Source organism: Panthera tigris, chromosome A2, assembly GCF_018350195.1.
Source record: "Panthera tigris isolate Pti1 chromosome A2, P.tigris_Pti1_mat1.1, whole genome shotgun sequence".
Lineage (NCBI taxonomy): Eukaryota > Metazoa > Chordata > Mammalia > Carnivora > Felidae > Panthera > Panthera tigris.
In genome coordinates, this window is record NC_056661.1 from 154,880,417 (window position 1) to 154,900,447 (window position 20,031).

Sequence of the window (20,031 nt, forward strand, 5' to 3'; positions counted from 1 at the left end):
TCACACTCAGTGTGGAGCCCGATGCATAGATCATGACTCTGGGATCATGACCTGGGCCGAAATCAAGAGTTGGATGCTCAACCACTGAGCCACCCAGGTGCCCCTCTGCTGGGTCACTTTGTTTTTGTTTTTGTTTTTCCTGCTGGTTCTCTTCTACTGCTTCTGTTGACCCTGTGTCAGAGAGAAAGCAGATAGCAGGGAATACATAAGAGGAATTGATGCTGCAAACCCACAACTTGTAAAAGCTCAGTTGACATTTCAATGGGACTCTCCCACATTTACCATCCTGGGCCTGGGCCTAGACAAAGTGAGTGGGAATGGTGAAGCAGAGGTCAGAGGTGAAGATTAATGAGATAGATGATGCTGGGTCCATGGATTCAATCATTTAGGTTTTAACCATTTTTTATTATTTATCTATTTATTTAATTATAATTTTTTAATTCTTATTTATTTTTGAGAGAGACTGAGAGTGTGTGAGTGGGGGAGGGACAGAGAGAGACACACACAAAATCCAAAGCAGGCTCCAGGCTCTGAGCTGTCAGCACAGAGCCCAATGTGGGGCTTGAGCCAAAAACTGCAAGATCATGACCTGAGCCAAAGTCAGACACTTAACTGACTGAGCCACCGAGGCGCCCCAAGGGCTTAACCATTTTTTAAAATGTGTTTTTCCACAAGTGACCAATCACATCCTCCTGATGTTTACTCTAAGTATCCAGAGTGCTTCACATTCCTAACTGGAAAGAACCTGTACCTGGACACCGTGATTGCCATGACCACATTAGGAATCTCTGCAAAGTGCTCTATTTTACTCTATATTCATTTAATTGACTCTGATCAATGTTTTTCTTTTTCTCCTCTAGGTCTGGCCTGGAAAAACTGTGTTTCCTGATTATACCAACCCCAACTGTGCTGTTTGGTGGGCAAAGGAATTTGAGCTTTTCTACAAGCAAGTGGAGTTTGATGGAATCTGGATTGTGAGTTCTTAATATTTTGAATATTTGGTGACTAATGTTCACACGGCATGTATCTATATCATTGAGTCAAGGAACACACTGGGAATAGGAAGAAAGGAAAGCACATATGGCAATAATTCTAATATTCCCAATCCTAGTATGTAAATAATCTTACCAAAACATGTAGCTTAGGACCTAAATCAGATCATTAGATCTGGAAGTAAACTCAGAAATTTGTTTTTTATTTTCTGAATCCAGCTCTTCTTTTAAAAAGGAATGAGCTGAATGAAGTAAAAATAGGTCATAGATGCCTTATGTTGTCACAAAGGACACAGATTGTTTGATTGCCAGTTTGGGGCTCTTTCATTTGGACACGTTGGACAAATTGGCCAGAACCAAAGTACCCAGGTGCATGACCAAACTATGGCTGTGGTAAGGACAAATGTCATGTATAATACCAAAGGAAACCAAACGCAAAGCAGCAGATGTTCAGCAAAACTGGGAGAGCTCTAGAGCTAAACTTTTTTCTATTTATAAGAGAAATGTAGAAAATTCTAACAATACAGAATGCTAAAAAGATGACAGCAAAAACCCTCTAAGATGTTGTCAGCCAAAGACATCTATCATCGACATTTTGGTGTGTGTCTTCCCGGACAGCTCACTTGCCCATCTGTTGGCACAGGCTCTCCCCCTCACTGTCTCCAAATAGGTATTTGTGTGTGTGTGTGTGTGTGTGTGTGTGTGTGTGTGTGTGTGTGTATTGATATGTGTGTGCATTTGTAACTATATTTGGATATACAGAGAATGTGTAAGTTGATATATATGGAATCATAAATTGAAATCTTTTTTTGCCTAATGTTTTTGGAAATCTTTCATTTTTTTGTAATTATAGACATACAGCATTTTGAAGGGATTTTGAGAACCTTCTCTGTGAAGCCTTCAATGGGTAGAGAAGACAGGATCATCTATTTCCCTCCATGTGCATAAGGACCTCTTCAAAGACAAAATATCTGGAATCATTTCTCTGAATCCTCAAAAAAAGGGGAAGGCAAACATCAGTACAACATAGTTACTTTTCCTTAGTGGTAGTTTTGTTCTTTGTTTTGTAGGATATGAATGAAGTTTCCAACTTCGTTGATGGTTCTGTTTCAGGATGTTCCACGAGCAACCTAAATTACCCCCCATTCACTCCCAGTAAGTCTTGGTGGTAGTGTGATTAAAGTGGCGATGCATAGTTGGCATTTTTAATTCATAAGGATAGATATGAACAGCCTGGCAAGGGAGTTTGGACATAAATCTGCATAGGCAGGGGCTAATGTGGGTAATATATACAGGAAATTAGGAAAGAAAAATTGAAGCACTCCATCCTTTCCTGAATAAGGTATAAATTTGAAGGGGGCCATCTAGTCTTTCCACCTACAGTCTGAGCTGTTTCTAGGGGAAGGTCAAGAGAAGATACAGTGCAGAAGCCAGAGGCTAGTGGTTAGTTTGTGTTGCTCTCGAGTGCATACGCCCGAAGGTCATCAGGACTTAGCAGAGAGAGACCAGGTAACCAGGCTTGGTCTGTGGATGACAGTGAAGTTTGGTGACTTCAAGAGTGTGAAGAACAGACATGAACCATAAGGACGAAAAAAAGCCAGAACCCATGGCCTTGAAGGTCAAAGTCAGAGTCAGTGAATATGATGCTGGTGAGCTCTGATGGAACTTTGAACACCACCATCGCTCAGGGTATGGCCCCAGAATTATGGCATTTATCATAGTTTGAAGAAAGCTAGAGGCTCACAGACACATTTCATCTTGATTAAGGGAAGAACGAGGTGCTAGCATTATAGTGTCTTCGGAATACTTCCAATCTGGTGAGAAAATGGGAAAATGGGGGTATCTGGGTGACTCAGTCGGTTGAGTGACTGACTCTTGATTTCGGCTTAGGTTGTGATCTCATTGTCATGAGATCAAGTTCTGAGCTGGGTGTAGAGTCTGCTTAAGATTCTCTCTCCCCCCTCTCTCTTTGCCCCTCCCCAGCTCGCTCTCTCTCTCTCTCTCTCTCTCTTTCAAAAAAAGAAAAAAGAAAAAGAAAAAAATAGGAAATTGGGGCAGATGGGCCAGGAACTTGGGTGGGGGAGCTACAGAGTTAGCACTTCATTCTTTTGGTGACAGAAACTATTTATGTTTTAGTCTAAGGGAAATATGATAATCAAATGGTTTTAGAAATATTAATCTGACATTAGTATGAGTATGAATTAGAAGATCAGTCGATTGGAAGTAAATAAGCTATTAAGAAACCATTGCAGTAGTTAAGATGCAAAGGTAATTTGGATCAGAGTCAGAATGGTACAATGGGAGCAGAAAAGAACGGGTGCATGAAAGAGATTGGAGAGTCAGCCTTTATACTATCTTGTCTGAAGACAAGGGGTGAACAATGAATTTACTCTTTCATCCAATATTTCTGTTCTCGAACCACATAATTTGGCTCGGTTTGAAGAATTCAGATTCAGTCTCAAATCTAATTGAATCCTCTGGCTTCCAGATGCCTGCCTGTAGTCACATGAGCACCCGGGGTGGAAGAATGTGCATGGGTCGGCACAATTTATTTATATATCAGAGAAACTACTGCAAATGTATAACCCTCTGGTAGTCAGGAAGTGGTGTGATCATTTACAGGATGGCCACAATAAGCCCCGCCCAGAGTGCCACCATTTCAGGTTCTGCAGTAGTCAAGGAGCAGGGAACGTGCATCTCAGGCTCTCATTGACTGCTCCCTCTTTTGCCCCAGGAATCCTGGATGGGTACCTGTTCTGCAGGAGCCTCTGCATGGATGCAGTGCAGCACTGGGGCAAGCAGTACGATGTCCACAATCTGTACGGCTACTCCATGGCGATTGCCACCACACAGTAAGGCCCCTGTTGCTACGACTCAATACACCATGAAATTATTGATCTCGTTAGGTGCCAGCTGCCAGGGTGTTGTTTTTAAAAACTCTGAAAGATAAATATGGTTATTAATACTGAATGAATGGAGAAACCACCTGGCCCATAGGGAAGAAGAAATCTGATAAATATTTGTGGAATGTATAAAATGAGAGAATGGATGAATAAATAAATGAATGAATGGATGGTTGGAAGAAATAAAGAGAGGTAACTTGACCAAGGGCAAATAGTTGATACATTGTAAAAGCAAAATTTAAACTCAGTTTTGCATGAGTCCAAGGTCCATCTGTTTTCCTCTGTGCCACACTGTATAGACAGGAGGGGATGTGCCTCAGGGTTTTAGATACTGGCTTAGCATCCTTATACATTGCTGTGTCCACCTTTGTGTATAGACTCAAATTCTACAGTGAGGAAAACGTCCTGAGAATTGACTGCACTTACTGTAGCTATGGCAGCAGGAAGCCAGACTGAAACCACATTCAGTCATTAGCAAAGTCATAGCATAAGTTTAGCCTTCTTGAAAGATGTTTAAAATATTATAGAGTGAGTTTTTAATATATGCATAGACTTCTAAAATATAGATGATATATATTTATAGTTACTTATAAAAGTACGCACATGCATCTATACATTTAAAATGTCTTTATACTACAAAATTACGAGTGAAGTGTTTCTACTTTAAAAGAATTTAAGTTCTAAAAGGCTGTTCATAAATTCATTTTTGTGTATGTTTATAATCACACAGTGTGAAAGATCCATGGACATACATCTATGTAAAGGTAGATTTCACCTTTGTTCCATAAAAATTGTATACCTCTAGTTACTAGCCTTTTCAAGGCTGCTTTTAAAAATCTTGGGCATTATGGATTTAATAATGTACATAAAACACCTTAAGACAAAGCAAAACAAAATGTAAACATACGTAAAGGTGCAGCCTACTTCCACAGCAACTCTGACCCTACTAGGAAGGAGCTGAAAGAGAATGAGGTATGAAATTTTGAGATCCTTGGCATTATCACTGTATCTGCTAGGTTGAGACACGCTAAGGTCACACACTGACTACTTAAGCATTTCTCCCCTTCTAGAGCTGTCAAGACTGTGTTCCCTAATAAGAGAAGCTTCATTATAACCCGTTCGACCTTTGCGGGATCTGGCAAGTTTGCAGCCCATTGGTTAGGAGACAACGCAGCCACCTGGAATGATCTCCGGTGGTCTATCCCTGGCATGCTCGAGTTCAACCTTTTTGGTATCCCAATGGTGAGTCCACGTCCCAACCTCAATTCCCAGAAAGACTCATCCTAGAAAATTTTCAAAGTGTAAAGCTCACCTCTCCTACCCTTCCTGGCCCAGGGATTTAGTGTCTTGAGAACAATGGCTTCATCTACATCAGTATGACTCTGATACTACAACATTCTTTCCTGCACTATCTTATTAGGATAGAAAGTGCAACCTTGAAGTGATATCATTGGAATATTTTTCTTTTTCTTTTTTTTTAATTTTTTTTTAACGTTTATTTATTTTTGAGACAGAGAGAGACAGAGCATGAACGGGGGAGCGGCAGAGAGAGAGGGAGACACAGAATCTGAAGCAGGCTCCAGGCTCTGAGCCATCAGCCCAGAGCCCAACACGGGGCTCAAACTCACGGACCGCGAGATCGTGACCTGAGTTGAAGTCGGACGCTTAACCGACTGAGCCACCCAGGCGCCCCCATTGGAATATTTTTCTATCAAAGTATAATATACACGAAAAAGTATACATATACTTAAGTATACAGTTGATGAATTTTACAAGCTGAACACATCTGTGTATCCAGTACCTAGACGAGAAAACATGACATTGCCAGGTCCCTAGAGGTGGTTTTGACATCTTTTAGTTAAATTCAACATATATATTTATGGAGCTCTTACTGTGTGCAAGGTATTAAGGTAAGTATGCATGGTGAGGGGGAGAGAAAAGCATAAATATAGTAACAGAAACACCTTCTATTTCCCCTGAAAGTTTACAAATTTTACATATATTTTATATATATATTAAATTATGAATGTATGTTTATATAAATTTATATGTATATAGGTAAGCTAGGGACATATAAATTAAATGTTGAGGGAGATCCTGAGAAAGAGACTTACTAATCCTGACAAAATTACAAGAAACAGGGAGTCAAGGAAGGGAGTCAGGAGAAACTTCATGCAAAAGGTTGCACTTGAGTTTTCCCTTGAAAAGTGGGTTTATGTTATCAGACTAATGGGAAGGTCATTTTCAGATTGAGAAAGAAACAGGAGGCAGAGCAGTAAGGGGGCGATTGATGTGGCTCTAAGGATTGGTTTGTAGGACTGGAGTGGTAAGTGATGCTAGAAAGGTATGTTAGAACCAATTTTGAGGAGCCACCAGCTCAGCTGTATGGAGACCCTGGAAAGTTTTGAATAGGTGAGTGATGGAACCCGATTTAGGCTTTGGAAAGTTAATTCTGATAGTGGTGTGGTCAAAATAATAATATCAACAGTATTTCTCATTCTGTTCATCAAAAAACTGTTGCATGTCAACTGTTTTACTTACAGTATCCACACTACAGAATCTCATAAAACTCCGTGTAGCTAATTAACGGCCACTTTAACACAGGGAGGACGCTGAGGCACAGAAGGGTTGAGTAGCTTACAGTCATCTGACAGTAAAGAGTGGACATGGGATGTAACCCATTTCAGATCACGCTATATAAGCCTCCTCTGTAAAAGTTGGCAAAGTTCAGTGGGAAGCAGGATGATGGAAGTGAGGTGTACATTCTGTCTGTGTGTCCCTCCAGGTCGGTGCTGACATATGTGGCTTTGCATTGGATGCCCCTGAGGAGCTCTGCAGGCGGTGGATGCAGCTGGGAGCGTTTTATCCATTTTCCAGGAATCACAATGGCCAAGGCTACAAGGTGAGGCTCCCAGGAGACACGATAAGTTTGGCACACGTTAGAGTTGGGTCTGTCCGCATCCTCGCCAAGACATCTGTTGAGCCGACCTCCTACCTGGTGCTTCACTTAGCCTAATTTGCAATTAACCAGGACCTCCGAAGATGCGCCATTAAAATGCCCTGCTGTCACAGACTCTGCTATTTGCACTGCAGCAGTCAGGGAGATGGCGAGTCTGTGAAGGTCTTTATCAAACGTCTGTACGTTCAATCTACATTGCTCATTTTGTAATGAGAATCAAATGGGGGAACTACTTAAAAACTATTGAAAAGGCAGTCTGCTGCGAGAACTGTCCTGAGCGTGATGGAGGTGGACAGGCTGCAAGGTGAAGAAGGGCACTTACTTGGTGAAGTGATCTCCCCCTGCCACCCGTACCGCTCAGAGGCGAAGCTGGTACCCTAGGCCCCGGGTCTTTCAGGAACGAAACTCTTGGTTCTGATGAATGGCGTCTGGAGTTCTCCAGTTGCTTCTGTCATTCTTAGCTGGATCATAATCGCAACCTTTCCTTTCTCCCAGGCCCAGGATCCTGCCTCCTTTGGAGCTACCTCCCTGCTACTGAATTCCTCCAGGCACTACCTTACCATCCGCTACACCCTGTTACCCTACCTCTATACCCTCTTCTATTGGGCCCACAGCCGGGGGGACACGGTGGCCAGGCCCCTTCTGCATGAGTAAGTTACCCTAATCCAAAGGGATTTTGCTTTTTTTAATTTTTCTTAATGTTTACTTATTTTTGAGAGAGAGAGAGAGAGAGAGAGAGAGAGACAGAGTGCAAGCAGGGGAGGAGCAGAGAGAGAGAGAGAGAAGGAGACACAGAATCTGAAGCAGGCTCCAGGCTCTGAGCTGTCAGCACAGAGCCCAATGCAGGGCTCAAACTCATGAACTGTGAGATCATGACCTGAGCTGAAGTTGGACGCTTACCTGACTGAGCCACTCAGGCGCCCCCAAAGGGAAATTTGTTAATGCATCTGGTGACATGGACTGTTTCAAAATATTGGAGTGAACAGTGAAATACTTCTATTTTTAATATAGATAGAATAGTCCATTGGTATTTGCAAGGCTAGTGCTGCCTACGTACTGTTCCCGAGGTATATTTAAGTGTTTTAGCCTGTTCCCTTGGGGATAGAACTAGACCAACATCAGGGAACTTTGGGATCTTTTTTTGTTCTGCCACCAGTGAACTCTTTATCTTAGACAAATCATTAAAGTTCTGTCATCCTTCATTTCTTGATTCCTAGTTTAAAGGATTTGAACACTTGAACAGGATGGTCTCTTCTGTAATGCCTTATGTTCAGGCCCTGGGATGAACTTGTCATTTACACAAAAATAAGAATTTTACAGAGGATTTCTAGAATTCCAGAATTTTTACTGCCAGCCAATCCAATGAGCATCTCCAACTTAACTCTACAAAAGGGCACGGAACAGTCTTTCCTTGTCAAAATTCAGTGAACTCCCTTAAGTGTCTGATGTTCTAGACCCTCAGGCACATATCTTCTATTATGATTATTATTATTCCTATTATTATACATTCATTATTTTGAATCAGTTTTTACCGTCTCCTGGAATTCCCTGTTAAAATAAGGCAGCTACCCTATAAGAGACTTGAGTAGGATTTTATTATTTGCTATTTGTTGTGATTGCATCCAGTTCTTTCTTGATGGTCAGCTGAAGCTTTAAGATGCATTGCTTCACTTTCATTGTATTTAAAGGGGCATATGGCGAATAGACTTCAGTCTGGACCCTGCCTAGCATATGTCCTGGAATAAACACCTGTGTCCAACCAGGGGAAGAAAAGGAGGGTTCACGGATTGGGGGACGTGGGTCTGTCTGCCACAGTGGTGGAGGCAGGGGTCAAGTACATGTCCCAGAATAATTTAGGGGGTTACCGCAGGCAGGCAGCCTGCATGTTTTAGACAGTTGTGGGGAGAGTTGTCAGGAAACATTGACCCAGATCTCTGTGAACGTCTCTCTGATCTCCAGGTTCTACAGGGACAGCAACACGTGGGATGTACACCAACAGTTTTTATGGGGACCTGGGCTCCTTATCACTCCAGTTCTGGAAGAGGCAAGTGACCCACAGAGGCACACAGATGGCCTCCACTTCTGTTCCTGCTGCCCTCCAAACTCTTCTCTTCCTGGAACAATTTATCTTCTTTTTATCCCAAGCCCATTTCCAGCCTCCATGGCTGAGTCGGCCCTGAAGACAGTGTGCTGAGGTTTGGGGAAATTGGGGATCTGTTACTTACATATTTTTTTCTATGAGTCTTTTTTCTTGACCAAGAGTCCAACCAGGGTAGAAGCATCTACTGGGACTCTGTGTTTAGGGACGGTCCTGTTCGTCATTACATTCTCACAGCTCCTTGAGGTAGAGGCAGAATGGAGCAGGGGCCCAACACCCTCTCTAAGGTTGGATGGAATTGGGGTGTGATCTCTGCCTCTTCCTCTTAGCACCTTGTGGTCTGGGATGGTTCCTCGGCTGGAAAGGTGAGATCATGAGAGTACCCGCCACTGGGGACAGTTGGGAGGATTTCGTGAGTTAATGTAAAGCTGGAATTTTTGCCACAACGTGTATTTCAATATTATTATTATTCCTAATGGGATTCCACTGGGATTTTTCTTTGGGTTTCCAAGTTATTGCTCCTATTATTCCTATTAGAAGAAAGGCACGGTTTGATAACAGAGAAAAGAAAGGCTGTTTTTGCTCTCTCAGTATATGGTTCAGAAGCTCCCTTGGGAATGCTAAGAAATCCATCTTATACCCTTCAGAGACTGGGCCATTGAAGAACAACAGTTTGTTTCAATTTCAGGGTGCAGAGAAGGTGATGGCTTATATGCCCGATGCCATCTGGTATGATTACGAGACTGTAAGTAGCTTTGACTTTTCTTAAACTCCTCATGACCACAGCTGCATAGACAGGGTCCCTCCCTGGAGACAGAAACATCTATCCATGCACCTAGGAGTGTTTTTGCCATGTTTTCTGTAATTTCATAGCATAAGTCACTTAATGTCAGTCATGATGAGATCCGGAAAAAAACCACTTTTATATACTTTATTCAACAGTAAGATAAGGGCAAATGGCAGAGGGTCCAATAGGGAATTTCAGCTTGGTCAGGAGTCAGCTGACTTGTTTAAAACTGTCAGTTCATCTGCTGTATGTGAACTGGTGTAAATGCTCCCCCAAATTCCTAAGTGATGGCAAAACCTGTTGCTCTTAATTGTTTTTCCTTCCTCTCGTTCGATTGCCTAACTAGACAGTAACTCAGCTGGGTGGAGAAAGAGGGAGCTGTAGATAACTCGGCGCCTGGAGAAGAGGGGGGGCATGGATGTGCTGTCGTAACAGGTGCTTGATTTGTGTGCCTGCCTCAGGGGGCCCGAATGAGATGGAGGAAGCAAAGAGTGGAGATGGAACTTCCTGGAGACAAAATCGGACTCCACCTTCGCGGAGGCCATGTATTCCCCACACAACAGCCCGCCACCACCACTGTGGTCAGGTACAATGCGGCGGGAGTTTCCTCTAAGGGGGGTGCTGCTGATAAAGTTGGTCATTGCCGTTCCCATCTGTTGCCCAGGCAGAAGATGCTGAAGCTTTATGTGGCGCGTGGGGAGGAAGGGGATGGGGGTGGGGGGTGTGGTCATCAGACACTGTGATTTACAAGAAGTTGTGGAAGTTGTGGTTTACAAGATGGATGTTGAAAGAATTTAATCCCTGTTCTTTAACTTTTTTTAATGTTTATTTATTTTTCAGAGAGAGAGAGAGAGAGAGAGAGAGAGAGAGAGAGAGAATGTGAGTGGGGGAAGTGCAGAGAGAGAGGGAGACACAGAATCTGAAGCAGGCTCCAGGCTCTGAGCTGTCAGCACAGAGCCCAATGCGGGGCTCGATCTCATGAACGTTTTTTTTTTTAATTTTTTTTTTTAACGTTTATTTATTTTTGAGACAGAGAGAGACAGAGCATGAACGGGGGAGGGGCAGAGAGAGAAGAAGACACAGAATCGGAAGCAGGCTCCAGGCTCTGAGCCGTCAGCCCAGAGCCTGACGCGGGGCTCGAACTCACGGACTGCGAGATCGTGACCTGAGCCGAAGTCGGACGCTTAACTGACTGAGCCACCCAGGCGCCCCTCGATCTCATGAACCTTGAGATCATGACCTGACCCAAAGTCAGAGACTTAAACGACTGAGCCACCCAGGCGCCCCAATCCCTGTTCTTTCTTAAACCGCTGCATTTCTCCTCAAAACACACTGACTGCTGGGGTGGTCATCCTTCCTGGTTTTCCCAGGATCACTTCAATTCTAGCACTGAAAGTTTCATGTCTTGGGAAGCCTCTCATTCTAGCAACAGCGGTCTGTTGATCACCCTACTTGGTTGGCCAGATCACCCATCCATCATGCTGTGCTCTTGACTCATTCATCCTCATTTCTAGGGACAGCGAGTCCACGTTTTATTCCCCTATAATCTCAATTCCCCATTCCTTTCCTCCCATGAGCCATTTCTTTCTTATGATGCAAAACAAGGTCCAACAATTACTTATTCAATTCAAATCACCCTCATACCCCTGTTTTCTCCTTTACAACTCTGTGACTCTGAAATTATAGACTCCATCTGTACTAAAGAGGTACACAGCTCTATCTGTCTCTAAAAGTATTAACTTATTTATTTTTAACAGACTGGGCGTTCTTTGGAAGTTAGAAACCTTTCTTTTCCTTTGAACTTTCCTTACTACCTTAATTTTTCAAATTGCAGCCTTTTTTTTTTTTTTTTTTAATGATACTTCTACATCTAATACCAAATGGTTTCCTTTTCTCTAGCTGTTCAGCTTCAGGCTATTCTGCATGTTGATACTAAAATTATCTTTCCAAGATGAAGATTTTTGACTTGTTGCTCCCCTGCATGAAATCCAGACTCTTTCATGAGTAGGGTGTTCAAGGCCAATCACAGTCTGGTTCCAAGTTAACTACTGTGCCTCCTGATGCATCGGAATACACGCCTATGGACCAGCCACGCCCCAAACCTTCTGGTCCTCAGACATACCCATCTATCCAACTGTGTTTGGGCTTCTGCACTTATTACCATCTCCAACATCCTTCCCCCGTGCCTTCTTAACGACTCTCCAAAGATTTCATCTGCGAGATATCTTCCTCAATTCTTCCAGCAGAGGGAGTGCTGCCTCTCCAAACTTTTTAAATACTCTTTTGTATACTTTTAATTATTTTTTGCTCTTTAGCTGACTTTTTTTCTTTCCTTAATTTTTTTTAATGTTTATTTATTTTTGACAGAGAAAGAGAGACAGAGCTTGAGTGGAAGAGGGGCAGAGAGAGAGAGGGAGACACAGAATCTGAAGCAGGCTCCAAGCTCTGAGCTGTCAGCACAGAGCCCAACTAGGGGCTCACAATCCATGAGACAGTATGATGTGAGCTGAAGTTGGACACTTAACCGACTGAGCCACCCAGGCGCCACAATCTTCTTAATATTTTAAGCATTTCAATCATAGTTACTTTATACCTTGTATTTGGAAATTCTATTGTCTAAAATCCTTTGGAGAATCCAAATTATTTTTCATTGCTTTTGCCAACTTTCTTTCATGCTGGCTTATCACCTTGTGTGTTCCGTAATTTTTTTGTGTGTTTCAAATGTAGTGATCTTAAGGATCCAAAAAAAGTCCCTCCAGAGGGGATTTGCCCATTTCTTCAGTTGTGAGTCAAAACTTCTGTCACCTGAGGTCATCTTAAGCTCCCTTCAAAGACCATGTGTTGGGTGGGTCTTTTAGGGTGTCTGGTGTCCTTCAGATTATCTAATCCACCACTCCTGGAAGTCTTCCAATTTTTGTGTCTCTCTTTACTTTCTGCCTGGATTATTTAGTGAATATGTTTAATCTTCCTTATAATATTTAAGGTCATCCATCAATAGAGTTGTGATCTATTTATCTTTGTGTCTCTTGGACTTGCTAACAAATGAAAGCTACTTCATACATGTGTGTTGAGTGAAAGCAGGTGATTTGGTTGATAACAGAACCTGACTTGCTCAGGGCACAGTGGAGGGCTGACATGTGAAAGAAGAGAAAATGTGAGGTCAGTGATGGGCCAATGGTATCAGGAAACGGGGAGGTAGTCCAGGAGAGTCGTGAAATAAGGAGGGATTCCACATGAAATGGCCCTTTCCCCCTCCTTCTCTATGCCCACCTACTTCACCACCTTTCTGAGTCATGTTTTGTGCTTCATACTCTAAATTATGAAGCAGAGAACTCTAGGGTTTGATTTTGCTCTCAAAATGAAATAATAATGAATAATCAAATTAGGAAAGTTACCATTAAACTTTATTGTATTTTGTTGCTTTCTGAGTCAAAACGGTTCTTAGGCAGGGAAAACAAATATTTCCCCCCAACCATAATTAATACTTCCCCTGCACGAATCATCTCTAACATTAGGCTGAACCAATTATTGTCTAAGATCTCTTTCTCTTCTAATAGTCTGTTTTCTAAGGAATAGTTGCACCAGCAACTTTTATAGTAGCTATTGCAGGGATTTTGGCACCTAAATTCTGGCCTCCTACATAGATGTGTATTGCTAATGTTTGCAGTATTTCTGTCTCCTGTGACGTTATTGATTCTAGAGAAAGATGCGCCCGTTGATTTTGCTTTTGTGCCTGAAAAAAAGCCAAGCCATTTGCTGCTAGTAACCTTTCCCATGTGAAATCTCATGGAAACATTCCCATCTCTTTTGGCCAAGTTCTCTGAGTCTTTAGTCTTTATCTCCCACCTAAACCTTGTTTCCCACAGTCGACGGAACCCTCTTGGTCTCATCATCGCCCTAGATGAGAACAAAGAAGCCAAAGGCGAACTTTTCTGGGATGATGGGGAAACTAAAGGTAGGTACTGTTAGGACAGCCTGCATCTGTGAGTTACATCCTCTGGCCATTCAGCCGTGGGAGAAATCTCACCAGGCACAGCAGCGTTAATCAGTCAAGAGGAGGATTTTGGTTTCAGTTGCACTGTTCACAGCTAGTGGTAGGTGGACCACAGATGGAAGGAAAACACATTTCTACCTTTTAGAATGCTTCCATCAGACAAGCAGTATATACAGGCTCTCATTTTATTGTCAACAGGCATCTGAAAGAGATGTTTTCAAGACTGTTCCTGCCATTCACTGTAGATCTCTTCCCCAAAAACGCTTCTGTACAAATATCAATGATATGAAACATACCCATGCCGGTGAGTCAGAGTGAGACTATATTCTTCTTATGTGCCTGACTCTGGCCATGCTTCTTAGCACATTTTCCTGGCTCCAGTATACTAACAACTCTTGTGACTCAAGCTTAGGAAACAGATTCACTTGGGGCATATGCCTTAGAAGCACTTGGAAGGGAATCTTTTCAAGGGTAAGGTAGGAAGGAAAAGGGAAAACAGTGGCCTGGCCTTGGAGACTGTTTATAATCTTGCCATTCTCAGGATGTAGCTTTCAGTACAACGAGGGTGAAATCTGTTCTTCTGGGTGGGCAGGCCAGAGGTTGACTCATCTTTCTCTCACTTGCAGATACTGTGGCCAGTAAAATCTATCTCTTATGTGAGTTTTCTGTCACCCAAGTAAGTAGCATATTTTTATGAATCTTAGGTGTGAGCTTTGTCTGACCGTTAGCTCATGTATGTTTGTGTATGTGTGTAATTGTATTCGTAGCTTCATATGCCTTTATGACTGTAGAGCACATTTCCTTTTTTTTTTTTTGAAAATAAAAGAAATTTATTTTTTAAATTATTTTTTAAGGTTTTTTTTTTTAATGTTTATTTATTTATGAGAGAGAAAGGGCACAAGCAGGGGAGGGGCAGACAGAGAGAGAGAGACATGATCTGAAGCGGCCTCTACTCTGACAGCAGAGAATCCGATGTGGGGCTCAAACTCACAAACCGTGAGGTTATGACCTGAGCCAAAATCAAGAGTCAGACACTTAAACGACCGAGCCATCCAGGTGCCCCTATTTTTAAGTTTTTATTTTATTATTCTTTAAATATTTTTAATGTTTATTTATTTCTGAGAGAGAGATAGAGAGACAGAGAGAGAGACAGAGACAGAGCATGAGTGCGGGAGGGGCAGAGAGAGAGGGAGACACAGAACCTGAAGCATGGTCCAGGCTCCAAGATAGCAGCACAGAGCCTGATGCGGGGCTTGAACCCATGAACTGTGAGATCATGACTTGAGCCAAAGTTGGATACTTAACCAACTGAGCCACCCAGGCACCCCTTAAGTTTTATTTTAATTCCAGTTAGTTCACATACAGTGTTATATTAATTTTAGGTGTACAATATAATGATTCAACAATTCCATACATCAACCAGTGCTTAGATGAGTGCATTTCAACTTATGCCTTAACTCCGAACATTGAATTATCCATGTTAGTAAAAAGAGCAATCATATGGATAAATCAAAGCCATCAGCCTTTTAAAATACAGTTTAAAAAAATTTCTCAGGGCACATGGGTGACTCAGTGGGTTAAGCATTTGACTTCTGCTCAGGTCATGATCTCGCAGTTCTTGAGTTCACACTCCGCATTAGGTTCTGTGCTGACAACTTGGAGCCTGGAACCCCCTGTCTCTCTCTGTCTCTCAAAAATGAACAAGTTTTTAAAAAATTTGGGGCGCCTGGGTGGCTCAGCCGGTTAAGCGTCCGACTTCGGCTCAGGTCACGATCTCGCGGTCCGTGAGTTCGAGCCCCGCGTCGGGCTCTGGGCTGATGGCTCAGAGCCTGGAGCCTGCTTCCGATTCTGTGTCTCCCTCTCTCTCTGACCCTCCCCCATTCATGCTCTGTCTCTCTCTGTCTCAAAAATAAATAAATGTTAAAAAAAAATTTTTTTTTAATTAAAAAAAAAATTCTCTGTGCATATGTGTGTTTCTCTCTCTCTCTTTTTACTCAGGGAAGTATTAAAATAGGTTTGTACTCCTCTAGCACATGTGAGTAGAGACAGCTAAGAGGTATTCAAAGCAGTTTTGGGTATTTGGTCTAGGACAGAATATTTGAGTGCCTTGACAATCTATCAGTGGATCTTTGTGCTTAATTGTTTTGCAGAACCGCTTGGATGTGAAGATTTTGCAGTCAACCTACAAAGACCCCAATAATTTAGTATTTAAAGAGATTAAAATTCTTGGGATCCAGGAGCCTAACAATGTTATAGTGAAACACAATGGTGTCCCAAGTCAGATTTCTCCTAATGTCACTTATGATTCTAACCTACAGGTAAAAATTCATTTTGTGGAGATAGTTTATCAAGAATTTATAGCTTATGGTGGTGCTTCTTGCCAAGGTCGCCTGGGTCCTGAAGGACCAGGGCACATTCTGAGGTCTGGAGTGGGGAAGAAGAGGGTTAGGAGAGAAAAAAAAGGAGGCAGTAGACCTGAGCTAGAATAGATCAGGGAGGTACTGAGGTACTGGAATCAGATAAAATGGCCTTTCCGTCCCTATTCTTGTATTTTCCCCTCAGTCTTCTGTTCTCTCTGACTGGGACAGAAGAGCAAAGTGAGGAGTGTGGGGGACAGGGTTAGAGGGAATGTGGGTCTGGCCACTGGTGGCTGAAGCAAGAAAGGCAAAGTGGGAGGTGGGATTCCCATTAATTAAAAATTTGAAGTGCATTTTTTTTTTACTGTGTTCAGATATAAAAACTTTCTCCAACACATACATTTTAAAGAAATATTTCAAGTCAAAGAATCTGATAAACCTAGCTAATGCTGCTTATTTGGTTAGAGAATATTAAATAATAATAATAAAAAAAAACCCACCACTTTTCATCAGTTATAATGAGACCTGATGCTTTTGAGCAGATTGTAATCAGTTCCTCTGGTATCCCATACTATGAGGAATCCTTCCCCATCCTCCTTCACTCCAGGCCCTGTAGGTGATCTGGGACTGGGGGCTGCTGGGTCAGCATGTTTGTGAGAGATCTTCCAAATTTGGAGTAAATGCGTAAATCTGGTATTCTCCTTTAATGTTGTATCGATGATGTTGGCCATTTTGCCTTACAACATATATTGAGGATGCCTACATTATGAAGTTAGAAATAAAGTACAGTTGACCCTTGAACATCATGGGGAGACACTGACCCTCCCACACTGTCAAAAATCTGTGAATAACATTTGACTCCCCAAATCCTTACTAATAGCCTACTATTGACCAGAAGCCTTACAGATAATATAAGTTATCAGTTAACACATATTCTGTGTGTCATATGAATGATAAACTGTATTTTTACAATACAGCAAGCTAGAGAAAAAATGTTATTAAGAGAATCATTCAGAAGAGAAAATACATTTACAGTTCTGTACTGTATTTATTGAAAAAAATGCACATGTAAGTGGACACGTGCAGTTCAAACCCATATTGTTCAAAGGACAACTGTATCATATGGTTAGTTATGTGGACGGCACCGGGCAAACCATTTGAAGAGTGCATATATGAAAACAAACTCAGTAAATATTTGTTAAATAAGTTAATTAATGCAAGAGCAAAGCAATTCTTATTGCTTGAATTTTGGGTGGTGGGGAGACACAATTTGTACACATGAAACTACTGGGCAGGGGACAGGCAGTCCAAAGCAACACAAAGGAAATGTTCAGTTACAGTATACCTAATTTCAATGTCAAAGCCTAATGGAGTAGCTGAGCAAAGCCATTGGGAAGTCAGGGTTTGAGCTGGACTTTGAACGATGATGTATCAGGTAGAGATTCGTTCATCTACAAGTGATAGGCAACTGAGCTAAATGGGACTTTAAACAAATTGGAATTTTCTTCCTCACACAATAACAAGTCTAGAAAGTGGTCAGCTGCTGGCGTTGGTTCATTGGCTCAAGGCTGTCAGGGTTGATTGGCCAGTAGCAGAATAAAAGAAGAGGCAGGAAAGAAAAGGTGGAGGGAAGGAGCAGGCCCTTAAATCCGGAAGGAAACTCTGGGCCAGCAACTCCCAGTGGACTTGGACTTACCTATGAATGGCCACAGCTATGTTACATGGATTAAAAGGAACTTAAGTAGGAGCTTAAGTTCCTTAATCAGGAACTTTAATATTCCAAACTGAAATAGTGAGTAAGAAAGGAACTCTTATATAAAGGAAGCAATTAGCCGTGCATTCCACAAAAGGGCACCATTTTCCTAGAAAGAGTATTTGCCTAGATAACGTATTCAAAGTTGAGATGTCAGAAAAAACCAATCTAAGGATTGAGAATAGCCTTACATTATTTAGTCTGTGAGTATTGTATGACTAGAATAGGGAAGAGATCAGCTTGGACAAATAGTGTGTGGTTAGATTTGGGAGGGTCTTAGGCATCAAAGTGAGAAGGATCTGATTCTCAAAGTGTGTCATATGGATCCTTGAATCAAGGCTCTGGAGAATGGGATTTGTAGAACAGGGAAGTTTAAGGTGAATTTAGTCTGAGAAGAGCCTGGAAGAAGGGTGATTATCCTTAAAATGTGATTTTATAGCTCTGGACAAATGAGAGCCTTCACTATGGAAATTGCTAATTAAAGAAGAGATAAAAATATGTAGAAAAGTTAAATATTTGAATTAGTGGGACTCAAAGAAGCAGGTTTTAGGCTTTGAGGATTTGCTCTTAGAGAAATGAGAATATTGGGATGTTAGAAACAGAAGGAACTGTAATGATGTTGCCAACTCCCCAGTTTTGCCTTTGATGAAACTGAGGCCCAACGAATTAGAATAATTTGGCTAAGTTTCCACAGCAGAATGGAGATGAGAACCCAAGCCACATGTTCTTACTCCTGTGTTCTTGCCACCACTCCAGACCAAGGCGGGACACTGGTCTGCAAAATGGAGGGCAAGAATATAAGCTCGATTTGGTATGACCCCGTGAGCTTGTGTGTGTTATGCTTCAAGGGGAAATGCTTGTAGGGAAATACTTCTTGACCAAGTAAGGATGAGGAAGGGGAGTCAGGGAAGGAAAGAAAATGGGTGATCACAGAAGATTTTATTCTCCCTAATTCTCTTCTGAACATGATGTACAGGATTCGGATAGAGTTGGTACCTTTGCTCTCTTACCCCCTCCCTCCATATAGCCCTGTTTATAGCAGCTCCAGTGCTGTGTTACTTGGATGTTGAGAGTCCGGTCTGGTTTCTATCTCCTCTCCTAAGAGAGGTTTCGGATCTTGTGAGGGTTTTGTCCTGAGCATTAATTTCCTTGTCACTTACCCATCCCTGCAGGTCGCCCTTATCACGGAACTTGATCTTGTCCTGGGAGAAGCATACACAGTGGAGTGGGGCCTGAAGATAAGGGATGCAGAAAAAATAGACTGTTATCCCGATGAGAGTGGTGCTTCTGCAGAAAACTGTGCTGCCCGTGGCTGTGCCTGGGAGGTAACCCTGCTGATGACGCTGACACACGCCAAAATCCACGGCACTTCATCTCCAGCTTCATGAGCGTAGCGCCAATCCCCATGTCACTACTTAAAACCCATAGAAAGGAAAGATTTCCAAAAGAACCCGAGTTTTTATCTGACTGTAAAGAATAGGTAGGGACAGGAGTAGGACCTTTCTTTTTTTTATAACTACTTTGCAAGGAGACCAGGAATTTAAATGTAGGTCGCTACCAAAGAGTATCTGGCTTTGTCTCCCTGCAGATTTCCTTTTCTAGCCCCCTTATATTTGATCATTCTAGGAACACATACTGAGCTGACGTTAGCTTTCCTTTTCAGGCACCTAGTTCTCCTGGGGTCCCATTTTGTTATTTCGTCAATGACCTGTACTCTGTCGGCGACATTCAATACGACTCACGTGGCGCCACTGCTACCGTCTCATTAAAGTCTTCTTTATATGCCTCCGCTCTGCCCTCGGTACCCGTGACCTCCCTCCGTGTGCAAGTGACCTACCATAAGAACGACATGGTGCAGTTTAAGGTGCGTGTTCACAGTGCGTCTATGTATCATGTACTGCCTGGGCGGTTGTCAGTTCCATTACTTTTGCTAGTGGAGGTTGCAGAGCACTAAAGTAAGTGTGCCCTTCTGAGCTAACCCTGCCCCAATATACTAGATCATTTTCCTAGAGCACCGAGAAACCGTTGACGGAACAGTGCTCTCTGTTCTATTCTGAAGAGATCGCGGTGTCTACTGTAAGGAAAGTGGTTGGGAGAACAAGAGTGAAAAATGAGGCTGCCAGTTAGGTCATCTACGTGGGAGACCAAGTGTAGAGCAGGAATAGGAAAGGAGAAGAATGGCGGGCAT

General features: G+C 42.4%; 1 protein-coding gene across 3 annotated transcripts in view; it reads left to right on the forward strand.

The window, feature by feature from the left end:
• Nucleotides 1-20,031, forward strand: part of MGAM (maltase-glucoamylase) — a 96,535-nt gene that overhangs the window by 40,561 nt on the left and 35,943 nt on the right. For all 3 annotated transcript variants that reach the window (XM_042973967.1, XM_042973970.1, XM_042973969.1), the window contains exons 13-26: nucleotides 861-974; nucleotides 2,063-2,147; nucleotides 3,727-3,844; nucleotides 4,966-5,137; nucleotides 6,681-6,797; nucleotides 7,350-7,504; nucleotides 8,814-8,898; nucleotides 9,641-9,697; nucleotides 10,201-10,325; nucleotides 13,606-13,694; nucleotides 14,360-14,409; nucleotides 15,884-16,051; nucleotides 19,016-19,168; nucleotides 19,507-19,707. In XM_042973967.1, coding sequence (XP_042829901.1) covers nucleotides 861-974; nucleotides 2,063-2,147; nucleotides 3,727-3,844; nucleotides 4,966-5,137; nucleotides 6,681-6,797; nucleotides 7,350-7,504; nucleotides 8,814-8,898; nucleotides 9,641-9,697; nucleotides 10,201-10,325; nucleotides 13,606-13,694; nucleotides 14,360-14,409; nucleotides 15,884-16,051; nucleotides 19,016-19,168; nucleotides 19,507-19,707 — 1,689 coding nt within the window. The remainder of the gene's footprint in view (nucleotides 1-860; nucleotides 975-2,062; nucleotides 2,148-3,726; nucleotides 3,845-4,965; nucleotides 5,138-6,680; nucleotides 6,798-7,349; nucleotides 7,505-8,813; nucleotides 8,899-9,640; nucleotides 9,698-10,200; nucleotides 10,326-13,605; nucleotides 13,695-14,359; nucleotides 14,410-15,883; nucleotides 16,052-19,015; nucleotides 19,169-19,506; nucleotides 19,708-20,031) is intronic.